This window comes from Protopterus annectens, chromosome 9.part0 (genome assembly GCF_019279795.1).
Source record: "Protopterus annectens isolate FY-2018-M chromosome 9.part0, PAN1.0, whole genome shotgun sequence".
Taxonomy (NCBI): domain Eukaryota; kingdom Metazoa; phylum Chordata; order Ceratodontiformes; family Protopteridae; genus Protopterus; species Protopterus annectens.
In genome coordinates this window covers 1,008,116,415-1,008,144,115 of record NC_056743.1, presented here as the reverse complement: position 1 = coordinate 1,008,144,115, position 27,701 = coordinate 1,008,116,415, and the positions used below count along the sequence as shown (strand labels likewise).

At 39.7% G+C, this 27,701-nt stretch overlaps 1 protein-coding gene across 1 annotated transcript in view; it reads right to left on the bottom strand.

Annotated features, from left to right (window-relative positions):
• The window catches only part of FKBP11 (FKBP prolyl isomerase 11), a 259,267-nt gene extending 232,966 nt beyond the window's left edge, over positions 1–26,301 (bottom strand). Inside the window, exons 1-3 of the mRNA XM_044083794.1 lie at positions 25,982–26,301; positions 25,670–25,729; positions 4,627–4,714 (exon numbers count right to left, since the gene is read on the bottom strand). Of these exons, the coding sequence (XP_043939729.1) occupies positions 4,627–4,714; positions 25,670–25,729; positions 25,982–26,095 (262 nt within the window). The 5' untranslated portion in view covers positions 26,096–26,301. The remainder of the gene's footprint in view (positions 1–4,626; positions 4,715–25,669; positions 25,730–25,981) is intronic.
• Between the last annotated feature and the right edge of the window lie 1,400 nt (positions 26,302–27,701).

Genomic DNA, 27,701 nt, shown 5'->3' with positions numbered 1-27,701 from the left:
AACAGATATTGCAGAAAAGCAGCAGCAGGACTTTTAAATAACAAGAGAAGTGCAGTTTATCAAAGGTCAGTGCCAAGGAGAGCACTGGACTGAAGCAGAACACTCAGTAAATTGGGGTGGACTCCTAGCATGATCCTAATGAACATAGGACATGTAGGAAAAACGAATAGGAGTCTTAGGGAACGGGTTAGAGAGCATGTCCATGCAATAAATAGGGAAGATGAACATAATGCCTTAGCTCGGCATGTTTTAGACAAAGGCATGACACAAATTCAAATTCAGTGTTTTAGAATTAATTGGTGTAACAAATAGAATTGGAGATGTAAAGAATTATGCTGAGGAACGTGAAAATAGATGGATAATCAGATTACAATGTTATAGGGGACATGGTTTAAATGAAAGAGTAACTTTAAAACCATTTTTAGCAGCACGCCCCTATGTCCATTAGGATCATAGTATTTTTGTGTATATATAAATATGTGAAAAATTCTTTATATGTATTTTTTGATACGTATTTATATATATGTGTATAGGTATATTTTATGTATATTTCACATAATTTGCATACACACACACACATATATATATATATATATATATATATATATATATATATATATACATAGATTTCTATGTGTTTTGATATATCGTTATATACTTATGTTTTTTATGTTCTTTACATTTTTTATATATTTAAATAATAGTATATATATATATATGATGTTGCTATTATGTGACTGTTGCTTTTAGAATGAAAATGGTTTCATGATGATGTGATTGACTGATTGAGTAGAAGATGCATCATTTTTTTTATTTAAATGAGAATTGATTTGTTAGCAGTTGTAAAAAGTCTGATGAAGCGTTGTGAAACGTGAAAGCGCTTACTTTGGTTACTGCAGTTAATAAATTTTTTTGGCGTATTTTGTGCTGTGGCGAGCCTCATTCTGTTGGTTTTAAGCTACTACATTGAATCTGAGGAGGCTCCTAACCCAGAAGCTGTTTTGTTTGATTTTTCCTAGTTTTGGTGGTAGTGCAACTGCTGCCTACTGTTGGGGGCCAGCAGGCCTTGCAAGTGGTATGAGTGCACCTGCTGCATAATAGTAAAATAAATAAATAAACAGAAAAAGGATAGTGACAAGTGTGGGGGGAGAGCAGCCATCATCACCTGCATTCTGACAGATATAGGATTAATGTGATAAGACACTTGGACAAAATAACAGAGGTCTCTAGTCCCAGATGCATAAATGACATCTGAAACAAATGTATATATACAAAAATAACATGCTGCTTAGATACAACATTTCACTCACACGTTATATGCAAAAGAAAATAACTATACTGACAAACAGGCCACCCAACCAATAATGATGATCATACACATTTGCTCCACACAATGCTGCAATTCTAATAAGATAGAAAAATAAAATGTAAATACTACATGATAACACAGCTGGGATGGGAACTGAACCCACAAGCATCCTCACGAGAGCACAGCATTAACATCCTAACCCACATGTCCCCATATACAACAGGACACATGCACAAACATGCTAATAATTAGGACACATAAAACAATGAAATCAACTTAAATGTTTAACATGAAACATAAGGGGAGACGATGTGCAGAATCGCACTGAAATTGCTGAAACTGATTGGATTATCAACTTACTTGATTCTGAACCTGGACTTAATGGTGTGGTACCATTAAAACCTATTCTAAAGACCAAACATTTCAAAACCTGTCACTGATTTTCTCAGCTAGCTTTGAGTCAAGGAAAAGCAAGTGCCCCCCTTATTTGCTATTTCTTGTATAGGAATTTTATTGGCATGAACTGGAGTGATTGGCTCATATATGCACTGTGATTGTTTTAGGCTGTTCTATTATGGTTCATGCACTGTGAATAACAGCTTTTTATGTGACAAGATTTACCTCATTGAAACAGAGTCAATTTACTACATCGTGTTTTATTTTTAACTAAGGTGTTGCATTATTTTTAGAAACCATCTGAAGAAAGAGGACTGGTATCTACTCTAACAGAACAGTGTTTATTTTAAAAGCAAATGCACACCTAATGGAGTGATGTTTTAACTTACATTTGAAGTTTTTCCACTGACTGGATTCTAGGGAGGGTGCAACTTTACCATCATGTCCTAAAAGGATGACTTACTTCTGGCTTACACTGGAGGTGTCAGTTTGTGTGAACTTCTTGATTGGTTAAGCCTTCCTTAAATGGAACATTTATTTCAGTTGCAACAGGATCTGAGGAAGGGAAATCCCGAAAGCACTTATCCATCCTGAATGGTGCACCTTTTTGTGTTTTTATATATTTTTCTACAAGGCTTTTGCTACAAATATTTCCTTTTTATCGAGGGTTCATTTTAATATAGGATTTCAAGAGTTTTTGGATGTCCATGGTGGTTTGTTCGTGATTTATTAGTGTTAGCACTTCCACAGCAACATCTGTTGTAGAGGAGTCTACTCCCAGGACAGGCCATCCCCATGGTCATAGCTGTCATCATGGAGGCAAATCTCACAGCAGACATCCCTCAACGTCATCTTGTGAGGGTTGTTGTACATCCAATGCATCTCAACTCCTGTGGGTAGGGGTGTACATGGGATTCTCAACCGTATGCCATGGATGCCCCAAACCCATCAAATAGACCAAACCACAGTGCTGCAACTACTGCCGAGGATGTACCCTTGCAGACCCATATCACCACAGCCCCCAGTATGTCACATACCTCCACTGACACTGGACTTTCTGACATTTCAAAGAAAATCACTTTTTATTTTCATACTCCTCCGCACTCTCACACCTCCCTGGGAAAAATATGCACAACTGTGCGTCCTTCTCTACATGTCCAAATAATAACTACCCCACTGCCTTTTGAACATTGTTACTTGGGTTGTCTATGTCTGATGCAGAATGTGGCCAGCCTATGAATGGGTAAGCACAGTCTAGTAAAACATGATGCATGCAAAACCAACCTTATTGTATCTGTGTAGCTCTTATTTACCATGTTGTGACGCTATGTACAAGTCACTATTTTCTTTGTCAATTGTGCATCATAATGATTATTCCTTGCTGCTGGCTCCTCCTTTGACTCAGTCTCTGCCAACTGTTGTACTGGGTACTGATGCCCCTTAAGTGCCCAGCCTGCTGTAATAGCTTCCTAATAATAGCACTGTATAACACTGTACACATGGACTATTTTTCTGCACATGAGGCAGGGTTACACTGTGAGGCATCACTGAATAAATCCAGACAGCAAAATCATGCCTTTAGCAGCCCAAACACTTGCTCAATAACATTGTTTGTAGTTGTGCACAGTTGTACCCATGGTTTGTGTGATTTTATTGTGGACTTCTTATGGGTGTCATGAGCCAGGTTTCTAGGGCATATCCAACTTTATCCACCCCTCACAAACTGCTGGTACAGGTCACAGGTGTGTCATTTGTGGGAGTCATGATAACTGCCTGAGTAGCCTGCATAACCATTGTAGATGATACCCTTTGCATTTACACAGCTCTTCCCAATTTGCCAGGTAGGGCCTTTATTTCAACGTGGGTGCATTCTATGACCCCAGAACCTCAGGAAATCAGGCTATATCATAGAAATTCTGCATGGTGTTGTCTCCCTCTTCTGTGGTGCCTGGGAACCACATATGCTCCCCCCACACGCTGAAGCATGCCATCGAGGAACTGATGCAGTATTCAAGGAAGATGCCTGAGATACCCCTACTATGTCATCAGTAGGTCAGTGAAAAGTCTGTATAGCTAATATATGTAAAGCCACACATACCTTAGTATCCACTGGAAAAAGAATTCCAAACATCTCATGTGGTTGCAGCTGAGGCCAACACATATCCACAATTTCTTGAATAGTGTCCTTATGAACATGGCACCAATCTACAATGTCGGTGTTGTGGAGTCCATGAAAAGTTAAGCGACGATGGATGACTTTGTGCTTATGGGGGCAATGTTGTGCACTGTCAGGTAGGGCAGCAGAAATAAGAAACTTTTGCACAAACATGTTTACTAAAGCTGCAGTATATACTAATACTGTTAACGATTCACTCAGTCTGAACATGACCATTCTGATGGGTTCAAATATGCAGTGGGGACAGCTCCATTTCTGAACTGTTGAATTTTGTTTTGCCCCACTAATATACATGAGAACACTCATTTTAATTATGTTTTTCTTACCATGTGATCAAATACTGTACCAAACTATGCACAGCATGGACATCGTGCAGCTTGTTTTCTGAACCACACACAACCTGCTCATGGCTGCTTGTTGCACAAGTTCACTTATCATAAAGGGGAAAGGTTTTCTGAGTCCTTTCCCAGTTTCTATTTTACACAACTGTTGTGCTGATATATGAGACATGGTCTGCAACTCAGAGACTTCATAACCAGATTTCTTGATTCATTTTTTGGCCCATTTTACAAAAAAAAATTCATGCAACAAGGGGAAACAACATGGAAATATATAGGCATATTACAAAGCTACAGAGACAAAACTAATGGAAAATAATTTGCTTCATCTTGGAATAAAATAAATGATGAAAACATACAGCACAAAACTATGTGCAAAACTGTTACCAATAAGCAGGGTTACCAACCAGGTATAACTTGTTTTTTTCCCAGTTCAATAACAAGTGGATCCCGTGACAGTGAGGTGTCAATAACTCGACCATCAAGAAGTTTGCCCTAGGTAAAACATGATAAAAAAATATGACAAAGAAATGGATGCTTACATGTATCTTTAAAAACTAGGAGTTTGTACATCTCACTGAAAATAAAACAATTGGCTATAAATATGAATCTTCATTTCAAAAGTCAATGCAGAACAATGGCAAAAAAGGAATCATATGAAACATAAAAAAAGACGTCCAAGCTCCAGAAATTCACTTCAGCATAAACATATCAATGAATCTGTCCAAAACAGCATTTGCAATGATAACCAGTCACATTTTTCATGTGTGCTTACCAATTCCTAATAAAGTTTTTAATTATTACAATCTAGTTATACTTGCAATTACAGGACAGAGAAGGCAAGACATCTTCAGCTACCCCACATGGTCATTAAGGCTACCCACTACCCACTTCAGGGAGTGACAGCTCTGAATAATTGTGCACAGCTAACCAGACACGGTGTGTGTGTATGAGATCCCATGTGAAGAATCAAGGCATAAACCAGTTACTTAATTACACTATTCAACTACAACCCATGCAAATATTTTAAGAAAGCACTTCCACAGAGGGTAAACCACCTGCATCCTCCATGTGAAGGGAAACTACAACACTCTAAGTTATTTATGCAAGTGCCACACAGCCACACAACAGTGAGGAGAGATGGAACTACCCAAAAACTGTGCTCAGTGATTTCACATAAAGTGATCTCACAGTGCCTTCATGTCAAAGTTATGACATGCAAGCAACAGTAAATTTAACTGTACATGTAGGAAAGCTGTAAGTGTTGTACCTAGCAGTGTATGTGTTTGTTTGTGTGTTAGAGTAGCTTTTAGTTCAAGTTAAAGCCAATCAGAGAATAAAACTGAACAACTTCAATGCAAAATAACCTAACAGATATTTAGAGAGAGCAGACAGAAGTTTTCACGTGACCATTACCAAAGTCATCTAAAAAAATAATTAAACTTAGGATGGCCCTTTTACTGACCGTAATGCTCCAAACGACTAGCATTTCTTTCAAATCAAATACAAAATCCCGGCTTCAGGGCACACAGGAAGGAAGTCCTGACGATAGGCTAGACAGTCAAGAGACTGATTAGCAGCTTGTGTTCTGAAGAAGACAGGCAACAGATGGAGAGAGTGAGCAGCCAACTTCCATGCACATATCCTAGGGAAAAGAAAGTGGTCTGTCCCACTGCAAGACTGACACCTACTGGAGAAGAGGTGCATGGTATGCACAATATATGCCAGGGACATATACCATGTGAACATGGTAGCTTACATACAGCAAGTGTGGAAACATGCAACTAAGGTACAACAGACTTTCATGTATCAACCACTGGCAAAGGACTTAGGGCCATACAATAGGAGCCCTGATGGCTGCCAAGGACAGACTCCTGCAAAAGTCCTTTCATTACTCCCAGAGGATTAAGCCCAGTCAACCGAAAAACAGATGAAGATGGCAGACAATGATGAAAATCCTGCCCCCATAGAAAACAATACTTCATTCCTAAGCCCACAATGTGATACATAAAACTTTGCCATACTCTACAGAACTACAGTGGTGTGTATTTTTCTTAGTGGCCCTCATCTATATTTCAGGTTAGAGGTCAATGTGAAACACTCCTCACACACTATGATGAAGGCCTGAGTCACATGCAGCAGACAGAAAGGAGGCCGTGGGCACATCTCAAGAGATCAATGCTTGAATCGTATACTCCTGCCAATGGCAGGAGCATCAGACTGCACAAATAGTCACATGGAAACAGTTATTACTTGATTTGTTTATTGCAACCTTGCACTTCAGTCCATGTCTTCGTGCTTTACCACCTAGGAAGAGGAGAAAAGTTTTCGAAAGAGAGCACCAAGACTGTTGCTTCTAATATAAGCAGCTCCATTCTGACCTGCAGTCTAAGATTCTAAAATTCCAAATGTATCTTTATGTTCCCAGGAAGGAAGTTCAGCTATTTACAAAAGCATGACTGCCATACAGGGTTGTTGCCCCCATACATCAAAAACATGTACATTTGTATTTCTGTCTTTCAAACTTCTGGATCCAGGGTTTAATCCTGGCTTCAAAATGCTTTTAAGACTGCACTTTCACTTTCTCCCTTTGCCTGCAAGAATTGCTTCCAAACATTCTAGCTTATTAACAAAGGCATGCTTGTGTACCTTGACTGGCCAGTGTACCTAAATTTGTACTCTGGAACTTTTCTCCTTAGTCATCCCCCTGCAAAGGGGTCTTTGGCTCAATGGGTTTACTCAGGCATCAATGGACATACACCTTACTTCACACTGAAGTGTGCTTCAATGGAATACTGGTAAGGCTGAACGAGCAATTACACTAAAACAAACAAATGCAAGTAACTGATGAAATTTGCAAGGGCATAGCTGTGAAGCATGGAGACAGCTTTCTAAGTCCAGTGATGCCCTGTTAATGTCTCAAGAGAAAATGTTTCAGAACTGCATAAGACAGCTGTGGTGCATAGCTACTCAGTTTAATCCATACTCATTATGCTTGTGGTCTGGACTCAGAAGCAAGGAATTTCTCTGGTGTTCTTGTGAAGACTTCATATAAACTGGAACTAGTACAGATAAACATGGAATAAAGCAGTGGAAAGTCTACATCACTGACAGAACAACTCCTGAATGATATCACATCCTATCATCTATCACAAGCTTTATTATGGATACTCCAGTGGATTTGTACTAGGCCCTCATATATTCCATATTCACCAATATAGGAAATACCAAACTCATTTATTACGTAAATGACACTGTACTATCAGCTATTCTGCCTCAAACCTGAAAGTACAGGATAAATTCTTAAATGGCTTTTCATCACTCTGTAGCTCACAGCTTGCAATCTATAACTAAACTCAACAAAAACAAAGGCAACTATCTTTGGACTTAGACCTCTACAAACAGAACTCGTCTGTTACATCATCACCATACTGAAGATTAAGACAAAGAAGCAGATGACTCTAATGTACATGGGGATCCAGCTCAACTTGAATGTCAGTGAGAAATCAGAGCACAGTGGTGCAGCCATTAGCCTTATCACCTCACAGCAAGAGGTTCTCTGGTTCGATTCTCGGCTGGGGTGCCTTCTGTGTGGAGTCTTCATGTCTTCCTTGTGTTCACGTGGGTTTCCTCCGGGTGCTCCAGATTCCTCCCAGATTCCCAAGACATGCTGCAGGTGGATTGGACATTCTAAACTGGCCCTAGGTGTGAGTGTGTGTGCCTTCAGAGGAAGGCTGGATGCCAGGCTGGCAACTCGACACTGTAAAATACTACTGCCACGCATTCTGTGGACCACTGATCTACTGTGGCAGCCAATAAAATAAACAAACGAGTGAAAATAACTGGAAAAAAAAAAAACAGCACCACGCAGGTAAATCCAACCATTTAATGGTGCTTCCTGGCACCTCGGCTGAGTGCCTTCAAGGGAATAACTTTGTCACCATAATCAGCATCGTTTTATATGAAACACATACAATTGTCAATTATTCAATCAATCCAAATAATGATTAAAACATTACATCACCCAAGTGAAACAACATTTTAACCCCCAAGTTCCATTACATCCAAATGTAAACTTATAAAATATTGTTAACCATTGAACAACTTCTAAATACTAAATAATTTATAAAAATAAAAAATAAAATGAAATAAATAACACTACTACAAAATATGTGTTCATACCCCGGTACATCAAATTAATTAGTAAACTAATCCTACTGCGGCAACCCCTAACGGGAGCAGCCAGAAGATGTCTGTTGCCAAACAAAGCAGTTAAACAGGAAAGCTGTACTGCATAATGAAATTCCTTACTGCAGAACAAATGCCAGGTGAAATAATGCAACTTCCTTCAGAAGAACACCAGAGAAATACACTGCTTTTGAGTCTAGACAACAAGCATTAGGAATGGTGTCAAGTTTCAGACTAACAGCTACAAAACGTAGTGCAGATGACCTAAGGAAAAGAACTTAAATTGGCCCAATTCAGTACAACATGCTGGTTCATGAACATGGATCAAAGCACTTAGTTAAGAACTATACTCCATGTGTCCATGTTAAGTAAGGTGCATACATAGGGACTCCCTGAAAGTGGTAACAGACCAACAGGTGCCTGTGCACTAGAACTTTATCAGCTTAGGAAAATCATACAACTTTTAAGCAGAAATTTAAAATCAAGGTTTTATCATCACAGAACAGAACAGAAATGATAGCGACACCCAATTTTAATATAAAGACAGTCTACAATAATTAGGTTTAATCACCTGAGAAAGAATTCACAAGGAAACGAATATCACTCCCTATATGAATCACTGTTTCTTAGCAATACAACTAATGAAACTTACACTTGAATAAACTTAATATAAACATCCTAGTACTTTATCTACAGCATTCAAATATTCTCTTAGAATGTAACTTTTTAGTGCGCACTTTTTCATAATTTTTAACTGCACTACTCTATGCCTACTCCACAGTTTATACTGCCACATTCCTACTCACACATTTAAACAGTTACTTTAGCATTGTATGGTAAACAGGATATTACAAAACATCAGTCTTCAGAACTGCACTACACAACAGAAACGTATGCAAAAAACATTACTTCTGGAAACTTGCTTTTAGTTAGTCAGTAAAGTTCCATTCAGCTTTCTACTCTATACCATAAAAATGAAAAATATGTAAATTATCCCCTATCTGTCAAAATGACCTGTCAGGTACAATACAATACAAAGGTGCTATTCCTGTAAGCTGCTACTACTACTACTACTACCACTGTCACCACCACTAATTCACTGCTACTGTTACTACTACCACAACCATCACCATTATCTCTACTACTTCTTCTTCTTTCGGCTTTTCCCAGTCAGGGGTCGCCACAGCGGAACACCTTGTCTGCTCATAATTGGCAGTGGAGTTTTTTTTACAGTGTCGAGTTGCCAGCCCGGTGCCTAACCTTCCACAGAAGGTATACACACACGCACACACTCATACTTAGGGCCAATTTAGAATGTCCAATCCACCTACAGCATGTCTTTGGGATGTGGGAGGAAACCAGAGCACCCGGAGAAAACCCACGTGACCACAGGGAGGACATGCAGACTACACACAGAAGGCACCCCAGCCGAGGATCGAACCGGAGAACCTCTTGCTGTGAGGCGGCAACGCCAACCGCTGCCCCACTGTGGCTGCCCCACCACTATCTCTACTACTATTACTACTACCACCACTACTTCACTGCTACTACTACCACAACCGCCACCCCCACTAATTCACTGCTACTACCACCACCACCACCTCTACTATTACTATTCCTACTACCACCACTGCCACCACCAATTCACTGCTACTACTAGTAACACAACCATCACCACTACCACTATTACTATTCCTACTGCCACCATCATCATCTCTACTACTATTACTACTACTATTCCTATTACCACTACTATTACTACTACCATTATGAGTAAAACTGTCGGTTACTGTACTACCCTGTTATGCTTTTCTTCCAAGCCTCATTTTGAATGGATTTTGCCCAGTAGTATCCACCCAGTATACAGAAGTAAAGAAGATATGTGCATAACTAAACTAAGGCAAGGTCACTGAAAGCTTACAGATGATGGGACACGTAATGGGTATTCCAGCTGATGTGCTCTTTCTCTGAAGGAAGCAGAACAAACCTTGTCATCTGCAATATGCAGAACACAGGCTACATGCATACAATTAGTTTATCGTAAACACTAAGCTTTCCTGTCTACACTCAATGTTATGTTCCTCTCAGCTCAGAGAACAATACAAAAGAAAAGTGACATGGAAACTGAGCCAAATCATGACCGACCCCACCAACTCCATCTTTCAAACAGGGAAATTTCTACCCCCCTCCATGAAACAGCATGGCTACACAACAAGCAATGTGCTGACAGGATATGACAAGGGCTTTGAAATGTTTTTCAGAAACATTTTGTACAGGAATGGATTACGAAACAGAATAACAACCGTCCCTTTCCAGAAGGATGCAACCAGATTTCTGGGTGACTTAAATATTCCACCCACACGTCCTTCTGCAGTGTTCCTTTCCTTAGTGTGCTCGCTACTGCATATCACTAATATCAGCACCTAAGTATCCCAGCAATACCTCGACTCAACCTAGGATTCCAGTCCCCCAATGACACTGGGGGTAAGAAACTGCAAGGATTCCATGTAAAAATCTGACATGAAAGTACAGGATTTCATGTCTTATGTCTGACTACAGATTAGGTTAGACAATTTCTATGACAGACACTCCTCCTTCAAACAAAAAAGCCTACAGATACCACTCTTCATGCACAGCTTAGTGGTGTGTGTGTGTGTGTGTGTGTGTGTGTGTGTGTGTGTGTGTGTGTGTGAGAGAGAGAGAGAGAGATATGCATAAATAAGTGAGCACGTACAGCAGAAAGTTTGCTGCATCATACAAACCTTCCTAAATTGGCATTTGTTCTCCAGGCTCTTGCCTGACTACATAGTGCAGTCCTAACACTGCTACGAATGGCACTGTAACCAGTCATTCTCTGCTGTGACCAATAATCCAATCCTGAAAAGCTCAGCATGCCATCACCAGAAACCTCTACCACAGCTGTCCTTCAGGCACCACCAACAGACTCTGTTTCAGTGATGTACTTGTTGCAGGGGATGGGGAGGCAAGCTAAGTGAAAAAAAAAAAAAAACAAATGGGGAGGGAACTGGGAAGGCATGGTTGACCAAACAGAATGCCAAAGCTGGAGATGTTGAGTGGGCAAGTTAAATTAAACGGAGGCACATTTTTGGGTTTAGACAAATTAAACGTATAATCTTCGATTAGTGCTGCAAGGTTATCGGAACAGAATGCATAGATTAGAGGTCAGGAAAAGCAACATCATTTGAACTTAATGCACAAAGAAATGGAAATATGTGAGATGGTAGAGCAGATGAAAAGAATATACAGGTTGTGTGCATGTGTGTGTTGGTGATATCAGTTTAACTGAACGAACTACACTAGCGTGGAGTTTGGTGGGGTATCAGTTTACATGAAAAGTACACATAGGTTAGGAAGACTGAGGTGCAAGGTTAAATAAACAGAATACTTCATTTTGTGGTTTGGAAGGCCAAGTATAAGTAAACAGATGTGCTTTGGAAAGACCAAGTTAAGTGAAGAGTAGCAAGCAGAGGACAGATGAGTTAGTTGTAAGCATACAGCATGAGTTTGAAGATGTCAGGTCAGCTGCAAAAATAGTACTTAGGTACAAGGCAAAGAAAGCTGTAATAAAGCCTAACTCTGTGACCCTGGAGGAAATAAACCACAGACTATGACTCAGTCAACCAGAGCTGAAATAGTAGGGTGCTGGAACAGCCAGGAAGGAGACGATGGGAGTAAGCAGCCAATCTCTGTTCACCCATTCTGGTAGGGGGGAAGAGGTTTAATTCCATTCAGCTGATAGCCACCATGCAAGCCCACCTGCAGGGCTCTGAAACAGCTATTTCAGAGGTTGTAGGCTTAGCAGTGCCAAAGGAGTGATGGCAGCCTTCATCAGTAGGTGTATGGAAGCAGAGGGGAAGGTGTACCACTCCCCTGAGGTGATGCAGGTTCTCACATTAGCCACCTGGTGGAGAGTTAGAGCTTATTATAAACACCCCAGGTGCCAAGTGTTAATGAGGGATTCCTGTTCCCCATCATCAGACAAGCTGGAAGAAGTGGCAGGAGCAATAGGAGCTGAATGAAGATCAATGGTGATATCAGCCCTTCCCTGAGGGCCCTTTGAGCTGCCAATCCAAGTTGTACTGGGCCCTTTCTACACAGAAACTAATGCTATGAATGACATGACATGGATGGTCACGGCACAAACAACCTTCAAATCTGCTTGGATGACGGCTCCCTCTGGTTGGCTCTTGCCCAAATCCATGGCCATTTTGCTACTGGATGTAAACAAATCTGTTGGCACTCATGGGGGGGGCATGCAGATGGTCAGCAGGCAAGGAGGCAAAAAGAATATAGAAATAAAATGGTGAAATGAAGTGATGCACAAGTTTTGAAGTTTGTGGAAGCAAAACTAAGTGGATGATAAACGCAAACTGGTTTTGTGGGGGGAGATGTATTCATGAAACCAAGTTTAAGCTCCAGCTGAAAGGTCTCGGGAAGGAAAAACAAAATAAAAGGAACAACAGTCTTGGAGGCAGTGATAAGAAAATAAAATGCACATGCCCAGTTCAAAAAAAAAAAAAAAAAAAAATATGCTACACATAAGCCTGGGAACAAATTAAGTGGCGGCAGGTGAGGTTTCTGAAGGACAAAATGAACACTGATTGATATGCAAGCACTGAAACGAATGGTTGCACAACTCATAATCAATACTTACTCCAGATACAAGCATCAAAAAGCGGTATTTAATCTTGACTAAAGTAGTCAGTTGTACAAGTTAAATATAAACCCTTCCAAGTCTCAGTGCTGCAGCTGCTATGTCTAGGTTACATCCCCACTCTTTTCCAAGGTCCCAGTCTCCTTGCCTCACAGCCTCACTAGCTGTATGTAATGCACCAGCTGTGAATCATGCAGGTTAACTTATCCTGTTACCAAGGCACGTACGTTTCAAGTGTAAGTATTACTAATAATACTCAAAACACAATAAAATTAGTTATCTTTTTAGTATAAATTATCAAAAGTGCAAGCCAGTTTGTACATCCCACCTAACTGTATCTATTAAGACTAAGGTTCAACAAACATACTGAATACTAGAGAGTAGATGATAGACGTAAAAATGAACAGTAGAAAGCAAAAGGACTCCTACTTATTTGACTAACCTGGAAGGTAGACTGATCCAGGTCGAACCACTTTCAACCATAACTGAAACACGTTTGCACAGCTGTATCCAGCATACATAACATTACTAGGTATTAACAGTCAAAAGCACACTGCATTACATCCAAGGTGTCATGAGAGAATAAGCATGCCAGTCCTGGGGGAAGTGGGCAGAGCCACAGATGTACTGCAAAGCCCCCCCCCTCCCAAAACACGGACAGCTCTTGTCCTGAAACTGACTGAAACTGCCAGGTAAAGAGAACAAGTGAGCTTTCGGATATGGGGACTCTTGTTTGCTGGCCAGTACTTCACTAAGAACTACAAAGGGGGAAAAAGTACTTTATGCAGAATGCACTGTACAATGCATGCTGCAGACTAGTGAAGTTATTACAGGTACATATAGACATGAAAAATATAATATACAACAATTTAGGATTACGCTCAAACTGCACCAAACAGCACTACCATATTTCAAGTACAGTTTACAACTGAACTTAGCTGTAACACATAAAAGAATATTTACAAAAATATGGAAATAAATTCAGCTCTTGAAAGCATCAAAATGAATGACCTCTCTTAGCTGAGGCTAGACAAGAAAACGAAGCCACATCCCTACAGGAAGTTTTAGTTCTTGACACATCTATGGCATGAACAGACTAGGAGAGTAATACACATTACGTAATGAAAGCAACATACCCGATGTATATTCTTTGACAAAAAATGAACAGTGCAAACCCTGTCACAGCCTTTTCATAGGCACCCTACTCTACTGAACAATTTACAAACAAAGAACGTCTAGTGGGAAATGGGCCGTATTACTTTGCATTACCTGCAGCAATCTTGAGGTTTGCAGTAGATAAACAGGTAAAAAAAGAAGCCACATTTCAACTTTGGAAGGAACGCCTTCCATAAATAATTTCTGCTACCTTGAGGTGAGGGTTTGGTGTAGTTTCCACAGTAGGTCTTCCCCTCTGGTGGAGGACACAGTCCAGCTATGGGCTAAACTGAGCACTGGAGAGCTCTGTACATGTTACCTACTTGGCAAAATGCATGGAAGCATTGGCTTACTTTAATAAGCACAACTCTAGTAAAAGAAAGTTAGGGCAGAAAAAAATAGCCTTACAACATGAAGACCTAGGACCTGCAAACCGAACAGTCTCATCTGTCTTTACAGGGAAACACTATGTGACCACCAAATGGATGGAGACGCATCACAGGATTTCTGGCAGCCAGCAATGCTGGGTCAGCTTCTACCCAGAACATAATTTAATATATACAAAAAGAAAACACAATAAAATATATCATAACGTACAAAAGATGAACATTTTAACTGCAACTCTCACAAAAAGATAGCTGGAGTGATAATGTAACATCTCAACCATCAAGTTTCCTAAGCACACAGATAGCCATTGTACAGAAATTTAAAAAAAGCCATTCAAATAAAGTTTGAAACTGAAAGAAAATCACACTACATAAAGTGTGCACTGCTCTAAATATGAGCAAATAGAATTCTCAAAAAAAAAAATGAAGCAAGATACTAATGAGAAATTAAATAGTAAAATGAGCAAACAATTGCCACAGCAAAAGACTCTAAAGGAAACACAAAGAAACTAAATCCTGCAAACACAAACATACTACAAAAGTGTGTGTATATGTAAAACATGTTATGATAAATTATACACATTTATCACCATGCATTTCTTGGAATAAAATATGAAAATGGAACAAATACAACTTCATTAATTAAACTGTGGTAGCTTATTGCATAGGAGCTTACTGGCTTATTTTACAACTAAACTTAAGCCATCAAAACCGATTTCTAGGGGGAGACTAAAGCAACACATCTAACTCCTTAAATGCACAGTCAGGAGTCTGACCTTATACATTCAGTTAATATTCAAGTTAAACCGATCAACTGAATTCCACCACCACTAGCCTACATAACTAATGTAGGTCAGCAAGTGAGATCAATAGTATACATAACCAATGCTGTTCAGCAATCTCTATTACCTAAAATATGGGGGAGGGGTTGTCTCTTGGCAAACTTTGGATGCAGAAGGAGTTCTGCAGGCCAATGGAGAATGATTTACAGATGGCCACAAAGAGATTCTAACAAGCTATTAGGTTACTCTGGTGTGGGACGGCAGCAGGACTTTCCCCAGTGTGGGTCTAAGGAAGGATAGAGTAACACTGACTACAGCAGGGGATACTGTAAGTGAGAGGGGTGTGAAAGGTACATTCTGAGAACTCCCAAATCAAACCTGGTGTGCATGCTCTCCTGTGTAGAGGCAATGCCAGAAGAAACCAACAGGACAGGGTTCACATCTGTAAACTGCAGCAAGGCTACGGGAACAGAAATGATAGACATCATCGGGAGTGGTGTGGATAATGCATGTTTCCAATGCTGTGCATTACACATGTACAGTACACTGGGTAGTGTTCCCCATTTTCACAAAGAGGCAACAGGAGCGCATTTTATTACAGAGGGATCATTATCCTCATCTGCTTTGGGGAAAGCTTATAGCAGGAGCTGGAAAAAAGGCTTCAAAGTCAAACCTCTGATTCATAAGAAGCACTACAGATTCTCTCCTGGCTGTGAAACAGTAGACCAACTTGTTGTTCTTGTACAGGTACTGGAAAGGTTGTGGCAGTTTGCTAGTTCTGTCAGCATGTGATCGGTGCACCCATGGAAAGCTATGACTGCAAACCTAGAATTCCTTGTTGGAGATGCTGTGACAAAATGAGGTCTCAGGACCACTTCCACATGTCATTTGGTCCCTATATTTTGAATTGCAGCAGCTACATCTGTATTCTTTGTTGTTAAGCAGAATACACTGAAGGGTCAAGCACTTCACCAGGAGGCTCCTGCCTCTCTTCTTGTTTAGAATTCATACTGACTAGACATTAAGCACAACATATGTTTGGGAAGTATTTAGTTTGGGGATCTAAGAGGTGCATAATTGTGGTTTGCAGATGATGACTTCCTCTTAGTCTCAAATGAATGTGATCACCAGCATATGATGCAAAGTTCCCTGCTGAGTGAGAAGCAGCTGAGATCAAAATCAGCATATCTAAATCAGAAGTCAAGTTTCTTACAAAAATAAATAAAAGTCTGGAATACTCTCTGTAGGTGAAAGGGGAGCAGCTACCTCGAGTGGGGGAAATTTAAATATCTTGAGTTCTCGATTGTGAATGATGGTAGGCAGTACTGGCAGACTGACCAGTGGATGGCTGCAACAGTTGCAGTGGCAGTACTTCAGACACTGTATCTAACTGTGGTGCTAAAATTAAATCAGAGCCAATTTATTAGTAAGTCTATACCCCCCTCATCAGTTATAGTCATGAGCTTTGGGTGCTGACTACAAAACAGCAGATACAAGCAACAGAAATTGTGTTCCTTTACAAGGAAGCAAGGCTAACTCTCTGGGACAAAGTATGGAACTTGTCAACCTAAAAGAATCTCAGAGGAGAGCTTACTGCTCCATCAGGTTGACATAAGTCAGTTGAAGTGGTTTTGGCACATACTGATGGTGCCCCATGGATGCACTCCAAAGGAGGTTTACCAGACGCAGCCCACTGAGAGGAGGTCATGAGGTGGACCCAAGACAAGCTGGAAAGACTATATTGCAGTTTACCTGTGAACACCCGAGGACCTCTTAAGAAGACCGTTGCTGGGGACATGCGCTGTTCAGCTTGTGACCTGCGAAAGGCCATCACAGAGAACACTGTTTTGCAAAATGAATGGCTAGATGGACCATTGGATATTAATGCACCAACTATTTTTTTCAGCTCTCTTTTCTGGACTCATTTCATTTTAGTTTTCAAAGTAATAATCAACTAACCCAAATTATATTATTGTAAAACATTCAGGTATACTATTTTCCATATGGTTTACTATCAAAATTTGGAAAGGCAGCTGTGCGTGTATTCACACTGCTGAACCGAAACCTCAAAAATGTACTCACTGTGTATTCCAAAAATATCGGAAATGATGACCGCAACTGCCCCATTCACAACATCCAGTGTTAGTATGAACGTTTTGCAGGGGGGCATACCCCCTGCACCTTAAATATGCCAACTCCAAGATAGCACTACAGTGAGGAAAATGGGAAATTCCCCCACTCCCCACTGTATCGCGATCTACATTCACTATGTCAAACCCATAAGAATGAATGCAACTCTACATTCATTCTTATGGTTCATAACCTGCGGCATTCCGAACCTTGAGCACATGGATTTCAACCAAGCAGTTGTCGTACAACCACCATTCCAAATTTTGATAGTAAACCTTTCCATACTATTACTAATGTGCTGTTGATTTTTTTTTTTTTTAATTTCCTAGAGTTTGACCTGTAAGGCACAAAATAAACTAAAGGAATAAGAAAAGAAGTATACATCTTTACCAACATTACAAGTATTCATGTCTTAAACCACTTTTAAAATGATTTGCGAATACTACTACAACAAGGTTTACAAGGAAGTTTATTGTGTAGATAGCATGCATGGAAAGCAGTATAACCATTTGCAAGAAAGCTATCATTTCAGAGGTATGCATGTGTAATTCCATGGCAATAGTTTTATTATGTATTATTCTTCACAGTACAAGGATTTCAGTTCCTGCACTAACTTTTGGAGATGAGAACATATGAAATAGGGAAGCAAAAACATGAAACAGAAGTAGCTTCTACAACAAATCTCTACTTCTTTTCTGATATTTAATTAAATTTTGGGTAGGAAACATTATATTAGTAACTTCTTTGAATCTGTAGTAAAAGTACTTACTTTTAACAGTAGTTTTGAATTCATTTGACATCTTTGCTTTCAGGTTTACCATTAGTTTGCAGTGTTGTATACTGTCCTGCTTACACAGGTAGAAGCATTTAAGAAGCTTTCACAACATGACCAGTAACAGTAACAAAAGACTTTTAATTTGTACAATTTATGACATTAACAGCTACCTTCCATGTATTACATGCTGATCTACTTTTACTGTACTTGCCACTATTTCAAGTTCCCCTCATTTAATTTCTCCAAGTATTTTAGGTTTCTAATGTATAACAGGAACGGACTCCATTCCTAAGTCAGAATACAGTTGGAGTTCATGAAATCAGTATTGTTTCAGTCAAAGATTTTAGTCAAGAGTGCTCTTCTCAGTACCTGCAATGTGCCCAGAATTGCTTTCCATTGCAATTCATACAGAGTTACATGTACTGATAGGATATTTACATACAAGTGTAAATTCTCTTATAAGCAATGGTGTTGCTTCCCTGGGTAGCAAATGCCCCTTTTATGTATGGATGTACATATAAGTGCGCGCGTGTGTGTATGTATCGATTATATATATGTGTGTGTGTGTGTGTGTGTGTGTATATAAACACTTTGGAATCTCAAAATACTGAAATGCCAAATTTCAGTATTTTGAGACCAAAGAGTCAAATCTGCAGATGCGCAAAACTGCAGAATATCGAATCCGGAAATGTCGAACCCGCGGTACTGACAGCACGTTAAGTAAGTGTGGTGTTTTTAAGGGTTTTTGGGAGGGTTTGTGTGTCTGCGAGTGTGTCGGGGAGTGTTGGGTATGTGTTAGGGTACATAGGTGAGAGTGTGAGGATGTCAGTGTTGACAATGGTGGTGTTTGTATCTGTGTAATGTGTGTTTGTGCGAGAGTGGTATGGAATGCGCACACACACACACACACACACACACACACACACACACACACACACACACACACACACACACACGTCTACTTCAGTAGACCAATGTTTCACTTACCCAGCTCCCACTTTCCAGAGACAAAACCACCGGCAACTTCAGAAGACCGACACCCGGAACACAGACTTTTCACGCGAGGTAAGTAGCCGTGTGGCCATCCCAGAAAAAAAAAACAAAACTAAACAAAACTAAACCCACCAATGTGTGTGGCTTCACCCTCACACCACAGTAACTAAATATACCAACTCTGAGATCACACTACAGTGGGGGGTAAGGGGCAAAGTTCAACAGGATGGCCAAGCGGTTACTTACCTCACATGAAGAGTTGGTGTTCTGGGTGTCGGTATTCTGAAGTTGTCAGTGGTTTCGCCTTGGCCAAGTGGGAGTCAGGTAAGTAAGAGTTCAGTCTACTGAAATAGACCCAGATATATACACACACACACATATATATATATATTTATATATATATATATAAATAAAATACATGCATATATATGTGTGTGTGTGTGTGTATAAATATATATATAAAATCATGATCCCTAATGGATCATGGAGCCTTAGGAATCATGATTTTATTTATTTTTTAAAAAAAAACATTACATATCATTTAGAATTCTTTATAATATGATGACTATTCATGAATTTTATAATAATCCTTTTAATTGTCTTTTTATTGGTTAACTTGTGTTTTAGGAGGGTATAAAACCATTATTGCATCTGTCTATCCACATCTGATGAAGTCTACTTGATAGAAATGAAAACACTGTTGTTGTAAATGTGTATGCATTAATGTATGTGTATTTCATATTAAAACTGCACTAAGTTGATCCGTTTGGCTGGCTTCACCTTTCTTTTGTACCTTGGGCTTGATTTTGGTGTTTTTTGGTGTCTTTTGCTGAATTTTGTGGATTATTACTATATGGCCACACACAGCTAACAATTACTACATGGCCATTCATACTCAGTTAACTTGACTGACCATCATACACAGCTAACAATTAATTACTACATGGCCCCACACAGCTAACATGATTACTGCATGGTTATGTGGTCACTCTAGATGCTATTCTAAGATGACAAACAATTTTAGTATTAAAAGCAGTCATATCCCAGCTCAAAGCAACACAAAGGTGCAAAATGGGTAGTAGGTGTGACAGATTTTGGAATGACAGATCAGCTTCCAGAATGTAACCCTGGCAGCACTCAGATTCATGATAAGCAAAACAAATTCTAAAATGACAGACTTCATGGGGTACCCCTGTAATTATGTGAGGTATTGCCAGCTATGTCAGGAGAAGTAGGGCAGTGAATGTGCAACATATGCCAGCATAGCTAGCCGAAGATTTGTAAAGAATTATATGTCATTTGTATATCAAACTGATTTGAACAGATCCTTGTGTTGAAAAACGTATTTGTAAAGCTGCTTGTGTTAAAAATGGAGCAACAGTGTGTCCTGCTGGACAGCAAATAAATACACTTGTATGTCAGACTGTATTATAACTACTAAAATTAGTAAACAGAAGATACTGGAAGAGAAGAGGTTAAGCCCAGCTCCAGCTAACGCTGAAAAATAGTATCAAATTAAATTACTTAATTTAGACCATAAAGATTGTATCTTACAGTTCTGATTGCAGCTAGAGACAAAATGTCTGGAAAACAAGTACTAGGAAACCTTCTGTATTGTCTTCAGTAGCGAACTAAATGCTACTATGGAAGGGTAGTAGTTTGAAATTGTTTTATGACTTCCAGAAGCTGCAACAGATCTTAGCAAAGCTCTATATGTGTGCATTATTGACACATACTTGTGAGATTCTGAGTCATTTGGAATGAGGGTAGTATGGGAACCAGAAGTCAGATGAACAGATGTATGTGATGTCATTATGTAATCCAGGGCAAAAATGATGTTTTAATACTAGATGAGACTGAAGTCTCATTACACTCTGTTTTTGGAACCCGACAAGGAAGGACCCCCTCACCTACTTTATCTTGTGTTGCTCTATTAAGTGACCAAGGAATAATAATTCTTTAGACCAGTCAGGAAAATATAGTGAGTTTAGTTATGTACTGTTTTTCTGTATCTGTGTGAATCTATTTGTCTGTGTTATTTTAATATTTCCTGTGATTGAAACTCTGATGGTTACTGTAAATTGATATTCCATATTGTCCTGTTCTTTTGGTATTCATTCTTCTTCTTTTGGCTTTTCCCGGTTAGGGGACGCCACAGCGGATTACCCGTCTGCTCATGATTGGAAATGGAGTTTTACAGTGTCGAGTTGCCAGCCCAATGCCCAACCTTCCACCTTTAACCTTTGAGAGTACTTATATCTATTTGGAAAGCCTGTGGCCACTCCTGAAAGCCTTACTGCATTGGTCAAACACTATCATTTGTATTAATATATATTTCACACAATATAATTGGGTACCCATGCAAAAGTCTTAGAGCATCTGGCGTTGTAGTTACACTGCCACCAGACACTCCTTTATAGTCTGGGCAGAAACCTGTGTCAGTCTTTCCCAGGTGTATGTGTGTGTGTGTGTGTGTGTGTGTGTGTAAATCAAATTTTAAAGAGGGTGTGTGTCAGTTGTTTGGAGCAGAGACACAGAGCATTGGTTTCACTGAGAGAGTGGTCAAGGAGTTGGCTTTCACACTTGGCCAAGAACTCAACTCTATAGCTGTGCCAGCAGGGACTCTTACTGAAGACCTGCAGGGAGACTGAGACAGAAATCCAGACCTTGATCTGAATGTGTACCCTGTGTGCTCTTAAGGGAAATTTTGCTTGATGCACAGACATGCATATACTGTGTGTATCTATTTTTGTTCCTAGTGAACGTCCCTCTTCAGTGTCAGTGGTGAGGATTCAGGATCCTTAACTACTGGCTCAGAAAGGGTGATGTCAGAACCCCCCCCCCCCTGAAAATTAGTCATTCTGGGGAAAAAGGGTATTTATCAAATACAATACTTAATAAAACCAAAGTAAATATGCCACTTATTTTTAAAAATGTGCCAAATTTTATCACAGTTAAATTCTAGCACGTTTTACTACACAATACCATTTTTTAAACATGTACACTGTGGTGTTCGTGGCATAAAACTGTCTTCACCCCATGTTCTGATGCTATACTTCTTTGGAGCTAGCATAATCTAATTTACTGCACATCCCATCCCACCCTCATGTTTTCCTTGTATGTTTCAGTTCTACTTGTGTACTGACAATGCTCCATACTGCTGACATAATCACTCCCAAATGGCCCAAGTAAATGTACTTCAATGAATGTAAATGAACATTTTATAGAAAACAGACCCAGATTTTAAAAAAAGACAAAGGCACAGAAATGACTGATCCATTTAAAATCTCATCCTGAAAAGTATTCAGGCCTTCTACACACCTGCATCACTTACAGAACCCAATGAATGCTGGTACTGCACAAAACAAGTAGCATTGGGACAACATCCACAGTACAAGAACCAGGTTTCTTCCACATGTATAAGTTCAAGTCACACCTAAAAAAATCATGGTACAGCTCGACCTTTAAACACCTACAGTGCCTATACCTACAGATCATTACATATCTCACAACTGTGCCAAAAGTGTAAGTGGGTTCTGAGGTAATGAAAGCACTACCAGTACTGCCAAGCAATTTAAAGCAAGCAAATAAATACTGGGTGTAGCTGCCCCCTACTGTATTCCACAGCAACCTTCTCTCTGTCAAGACAGACCAAAGTTACATATGCACACAGGCAAGTGACTAGTAAACTGGTGCAAAACAAACTGCTAAAGTCTAACAGCAAGCAGCCAGTGTACAGTACTACTAGAGAAGTTTGCACTAAGACTGACAGACGCACTACACATGCATACAAGTTGCAGACCACCTGGCTGTATTTGGAGCTTGGACTACTGCACGCTTTAACTGGATAAACCACTAAAAATTACATTTATTCATCCCTCTGCCATCAATTTAATTTCAGTTTTAACATAAATTACTTCTCTTCATCCCAAACACTATGACAAGCTAAAATCTTCCTTTTCTACTCTTTTATCAGAAATCACTGAAATAGGTCTTGTACACCAAAAAAAACCTCGGTTAGGAGTGCACACAGACAACAATATGAAATTTGATTACTATAACCAAAATGCCATTAAATGTACCCATCAAGCTGTGTTCCCTGTACAGAATACATAAAAAAAGTCTAACAGACTTCTCTAAGATTCATTAATTCTCCTTATTCGAGCTCTCCTACACACTGCTCTTAGCTTTACCAGCATTCAAGCCATCCAACTAAACAAGCTGCAACAATGTTATAAAAAAAGTTGCCAAATTTGCTGGCAAATTTCCCAGTAGATCCCAACACTGTCTTGCCCCTAGACAACTGAATTGGCTTGAACTCCAACACTACATCACCTTTTCCCATCTTATCACCTCCCACAGCCTCATTCACAAACCCAGTTACTGTCCATCTGTCATAAACAGCCCTACATCCCCAACCAGGTCTCTACGTTCCCATAATAAAGTTTGAGTATGAGTAACAAAGTCAAATATAGCTGGAGATTCCGTGTACTTTACTTAAATTGCCAGATTATGGAACTCCGCCCCTCTACATTAAGAATAATCCACTCCGCAATCTTATTTAAAACAAACAATGAAGATCTACTTACTAAGCACCAGTTTCTGCAGCTGCTGTATTCCAGGTTATATCTATGCTAAGCACAATGTCACCCCTCACCCATCTCCAGGATAATTCAATCTTTCAGTTATATGCTATTCTTCACCCACCCCCCACCACCACATATATAAGCTCTGGCTTTTCTTTTTCCCTTATACTAAGCCAGGACATTTCTCCTCCGCTCTCCACACTTTCCATCCTTACTTCTCCTAACTCTTACGCTCTCATCTCCCCAAGCCTCGACTTCTCTTCTTTCATTACTCAGTATACTTCGTACATTTATTTTCTCTCCCTTTCCCTTAAAAAAAATTACATACTATACTGCAGCCTAATCAAGTCTTGCAAATGCTGCTACAATAAAACCATATCCGGCTCCAAAATCTGTGTTTATCTATAATTTTTTACTGTCCAAACTGTAAATCTTCTACTGCCTCTAACTGCAATCATTATACATTGCTGCTTTTACCCATTCTTGTATTCACTGTTATCACCTGATAAATATTGTATTATAAAGAATTTTTAATGTGTATTTTTACAATGTATGTAATCACTTCTTGTAATTGTGGAACTTCTCTCCCTAGAACAGCTCTGAAAATGGGCTTGTTTAACCAGTCAGGACTATCCCAGTAAGCAAAAGCAATAAATAATAATGTTCTGGTGCTATATAACAGCTTATATTCCTGGGTTTGAACAACCGTTCTTTATGGTACTGTTGGCTGTATTTCAAAAGCAGGCGCAGAGCATATCAGTGCCTAGAAAATACATGGGAGAGATACCTATGTTGACAGTTTCCCACAAAAAAACAACTGACTAGGAACAGAGAGCCAACTAGGTTTTCATTCTGTTGTGAGGAAGTGCGTGAGTATGTTGCAATACCTCCCCCACCTTCGCCACCACCCCTCACACCTGACATAATGGGGATACAAAGGCCCCAGAACAGGAACAGATTTTTAAGTATTGCTTGTATAAAGTTAGAACATTGCTAGAATAACTGGGTATGCATTAAAATGCATTTTCTAATGGATATGAAATTTGAAACTCAGTGATATTATTTATTAATGTCATTCCTCAGATCTTTCCAGTGATTGTCAGAAAATTTGAGGGAAAAATCTGGATATTATGCCAAAATCTGGACAGTAGAGAGGTATGCAGTCCCACAACACACATACACACACTCAGAGCAAGAACTTCAGCACTAAGTGGTATTACAGACTGCAGTACTCCAAGAAAACTGTTAACCCCAGGCTGAGTGAAATAACAGTATCGGGGTGTGTTATACAACATGCCGAGTATCTGTTTACTAAACATGATGCAAGTACCTGAAGAACCTCACTGTAGCTCTTATTGACATGTTAATGGGTACCAGAAGCTGCTTTTGATTCTGGAAAAAAAGATGTGATGCCCATCAGTGACGGGACTGCTGACGTGGTGCTCCAGTTGTCACTTTTAACCATTTATTAATCAGATCTTCTGGTCCAAACAATCAAAATGTGTATTCTCGTCTGTTCATGCTACATCACAGATGTTTCTCACTCTTGTACAACCTGCAAATGTCAATGAGGTTAACACAGCCTAGAACTCCAGAAGTTGTTGACACTACATAATCAAACTTGCACTAAAGGAGACCACACGCTTCAGTCACAGCCGTTCACACACTGCTGTCAATTACTTATCGTTCCCAGACAGTATTTAACAATATGCATGCACACAAGTCACACTGCAACAAAAAAGTAATCAAAACACCAAAATGAAGGACTGTGTGCTGTTACCGTATAGTGAAGATGCAACGTATCTCCTAAAGCTGAAGGTTCTGCGCATTCGGTCGAAATCTGTGAAGAAAGACAGACAAACTATCAGATTCGAATGGGTATTTTGTGACCCCCCCCCCCCCATGCAAACTGTTCTCACTTCTTTAAGTGGGAGGGGGGGGGGGTTCAATATCCCCTTCTCTTGGCACCACGGCCTCTCGTTAATAATTCTGCCCGCTTTCCTTCTCTCTTTTACATAACCCCGACCTCATTAATGCCACCCCTGCCCCACTCCGCTCCCCACATGTTCACACGTCCATGAGACATTCGTACCAGTCGCTCAATGCTAAGCTCTCCAGGCGAGCTGGACTCAGATTTCTCCTCAGCTCGGCTTCGGTCAAAGCAGGGCAGGCACAACAGAAGCACCAAGAAGTGACCGTGGAGCATCGCGACCAATGAAAAATCTGGACCAAAAAGTACAAGGTATTTCACAGAGAAGACGGCTAAGTCCAGCGAGTCTCTTGCAAACCTAGACAGGTCCTGCTACTTAGGAACAAACATCAAAAGTGCAACACCTGAAACTGGAAAGGCACTCCCCCGTTGTCCAAAACATCCGCCCCCAAAACATTCAGACAGGCCCTATGATCTGAAGAGTGAAAGCTATTCGGTCAAGGAGGTGGCAGGTCGTATAGTGCCCCCACGTGGTCACGAGAGGTGAGGACCTCTAGGGAGAGTGTTTTTTTTAGGAATAGTGTGGTTGGCAGGCAGCACTCAACGGGTGTATTATTCATTTGTGGGGTACCGTAGAAATCAACCCAAACCGTGGGGACATTACATGTAAAATAAACCATTGACTTAAACAACTCGTACACTTCCTAGTTTCCATTACATTTGTATACTTCCTTATACTTCGAACACTAACTATAAGGACACGTCAGCACTCATTCACGTGAAGTCAAAAATAAACACGCTACGAGTCTCACTTGGTTTTTAACTTGTCATCTGATTTTGGTGTATAACCCATGGCTGTAGCTATTCGTACACTACTATGCAGGCAGTGGTGCACAAATTAACTACTTAAAGAAGAAACATTTTTGCACAGTGGCACTAAATGTGACAACTTTAAGCATATAGGAAATTAAAGATGTGCAAATGAGCAAGCAAAGATTATTGTGTTCAAGTAATGTATTGTGTTACAAATTATGTATGTTTTTTTACATTATAATTTATCCAGTTGGAGGTCCAATTTAATACATTTAGAGTGTGTACCATAGAAAAGGGGCAGTTGTGCTACTTTACAGGAACATGGGGGGGGGGGGCAATTTGGAAGTTGATCTACAGTTCTAAAAATCCTGAGTATCTCCTGAATAACACCCATTTTACAGTTCAAAAACTAGAGGTAGAACTGTGATGTGTATTATAGCAGAAAACTGTCAATCTGCCAGTTCTTTCAACACTTTAATAAGCAAACTAATAATAAAGAGAACTGTGCAAGACAACACACATGCGCACATCATACCTCAAACTTTTAGTGCAAGAAATCTGGACAAAGCCTAAAACAATGGTGGGGCAAATGCCTAAAAAGTAGGGACATATTTTTAATATTGCTCTTATAAACTTAGAAAGTTGCTATAATAACACTATGTATTAGCATGCATTTTTTTGAAAGATATGAAGTCTGAAACCCAAATGTTTGTCATTATTTAGTGAGTTCAATCTTCAGTGAGTTACCAGACAGCCACAAATTTTGTGAGGAACAGACCAAAAATATGAGGCAAAAATCATGACAGTCTGCCAAAGTCTGAAAAGTTGAAGGTATGACACATGCCCCACTATCTCAGCTTTCCTCAATTCTGTTTTTCTTTCCCTTGCAAAATTGTGTTAGCTGCACTCAAACCAGCGTGCCTGTGATCAGGTATTCATTATCTACTAGCAAATGAATATTATAGCAATAACCCACAGCTAGGTGTGGGTAAATCAGCATTACCCACACACAGCTATGGGTTATTGCTATTATACAATGATATTGTTAAAAAAACATACTTTTCTTAAA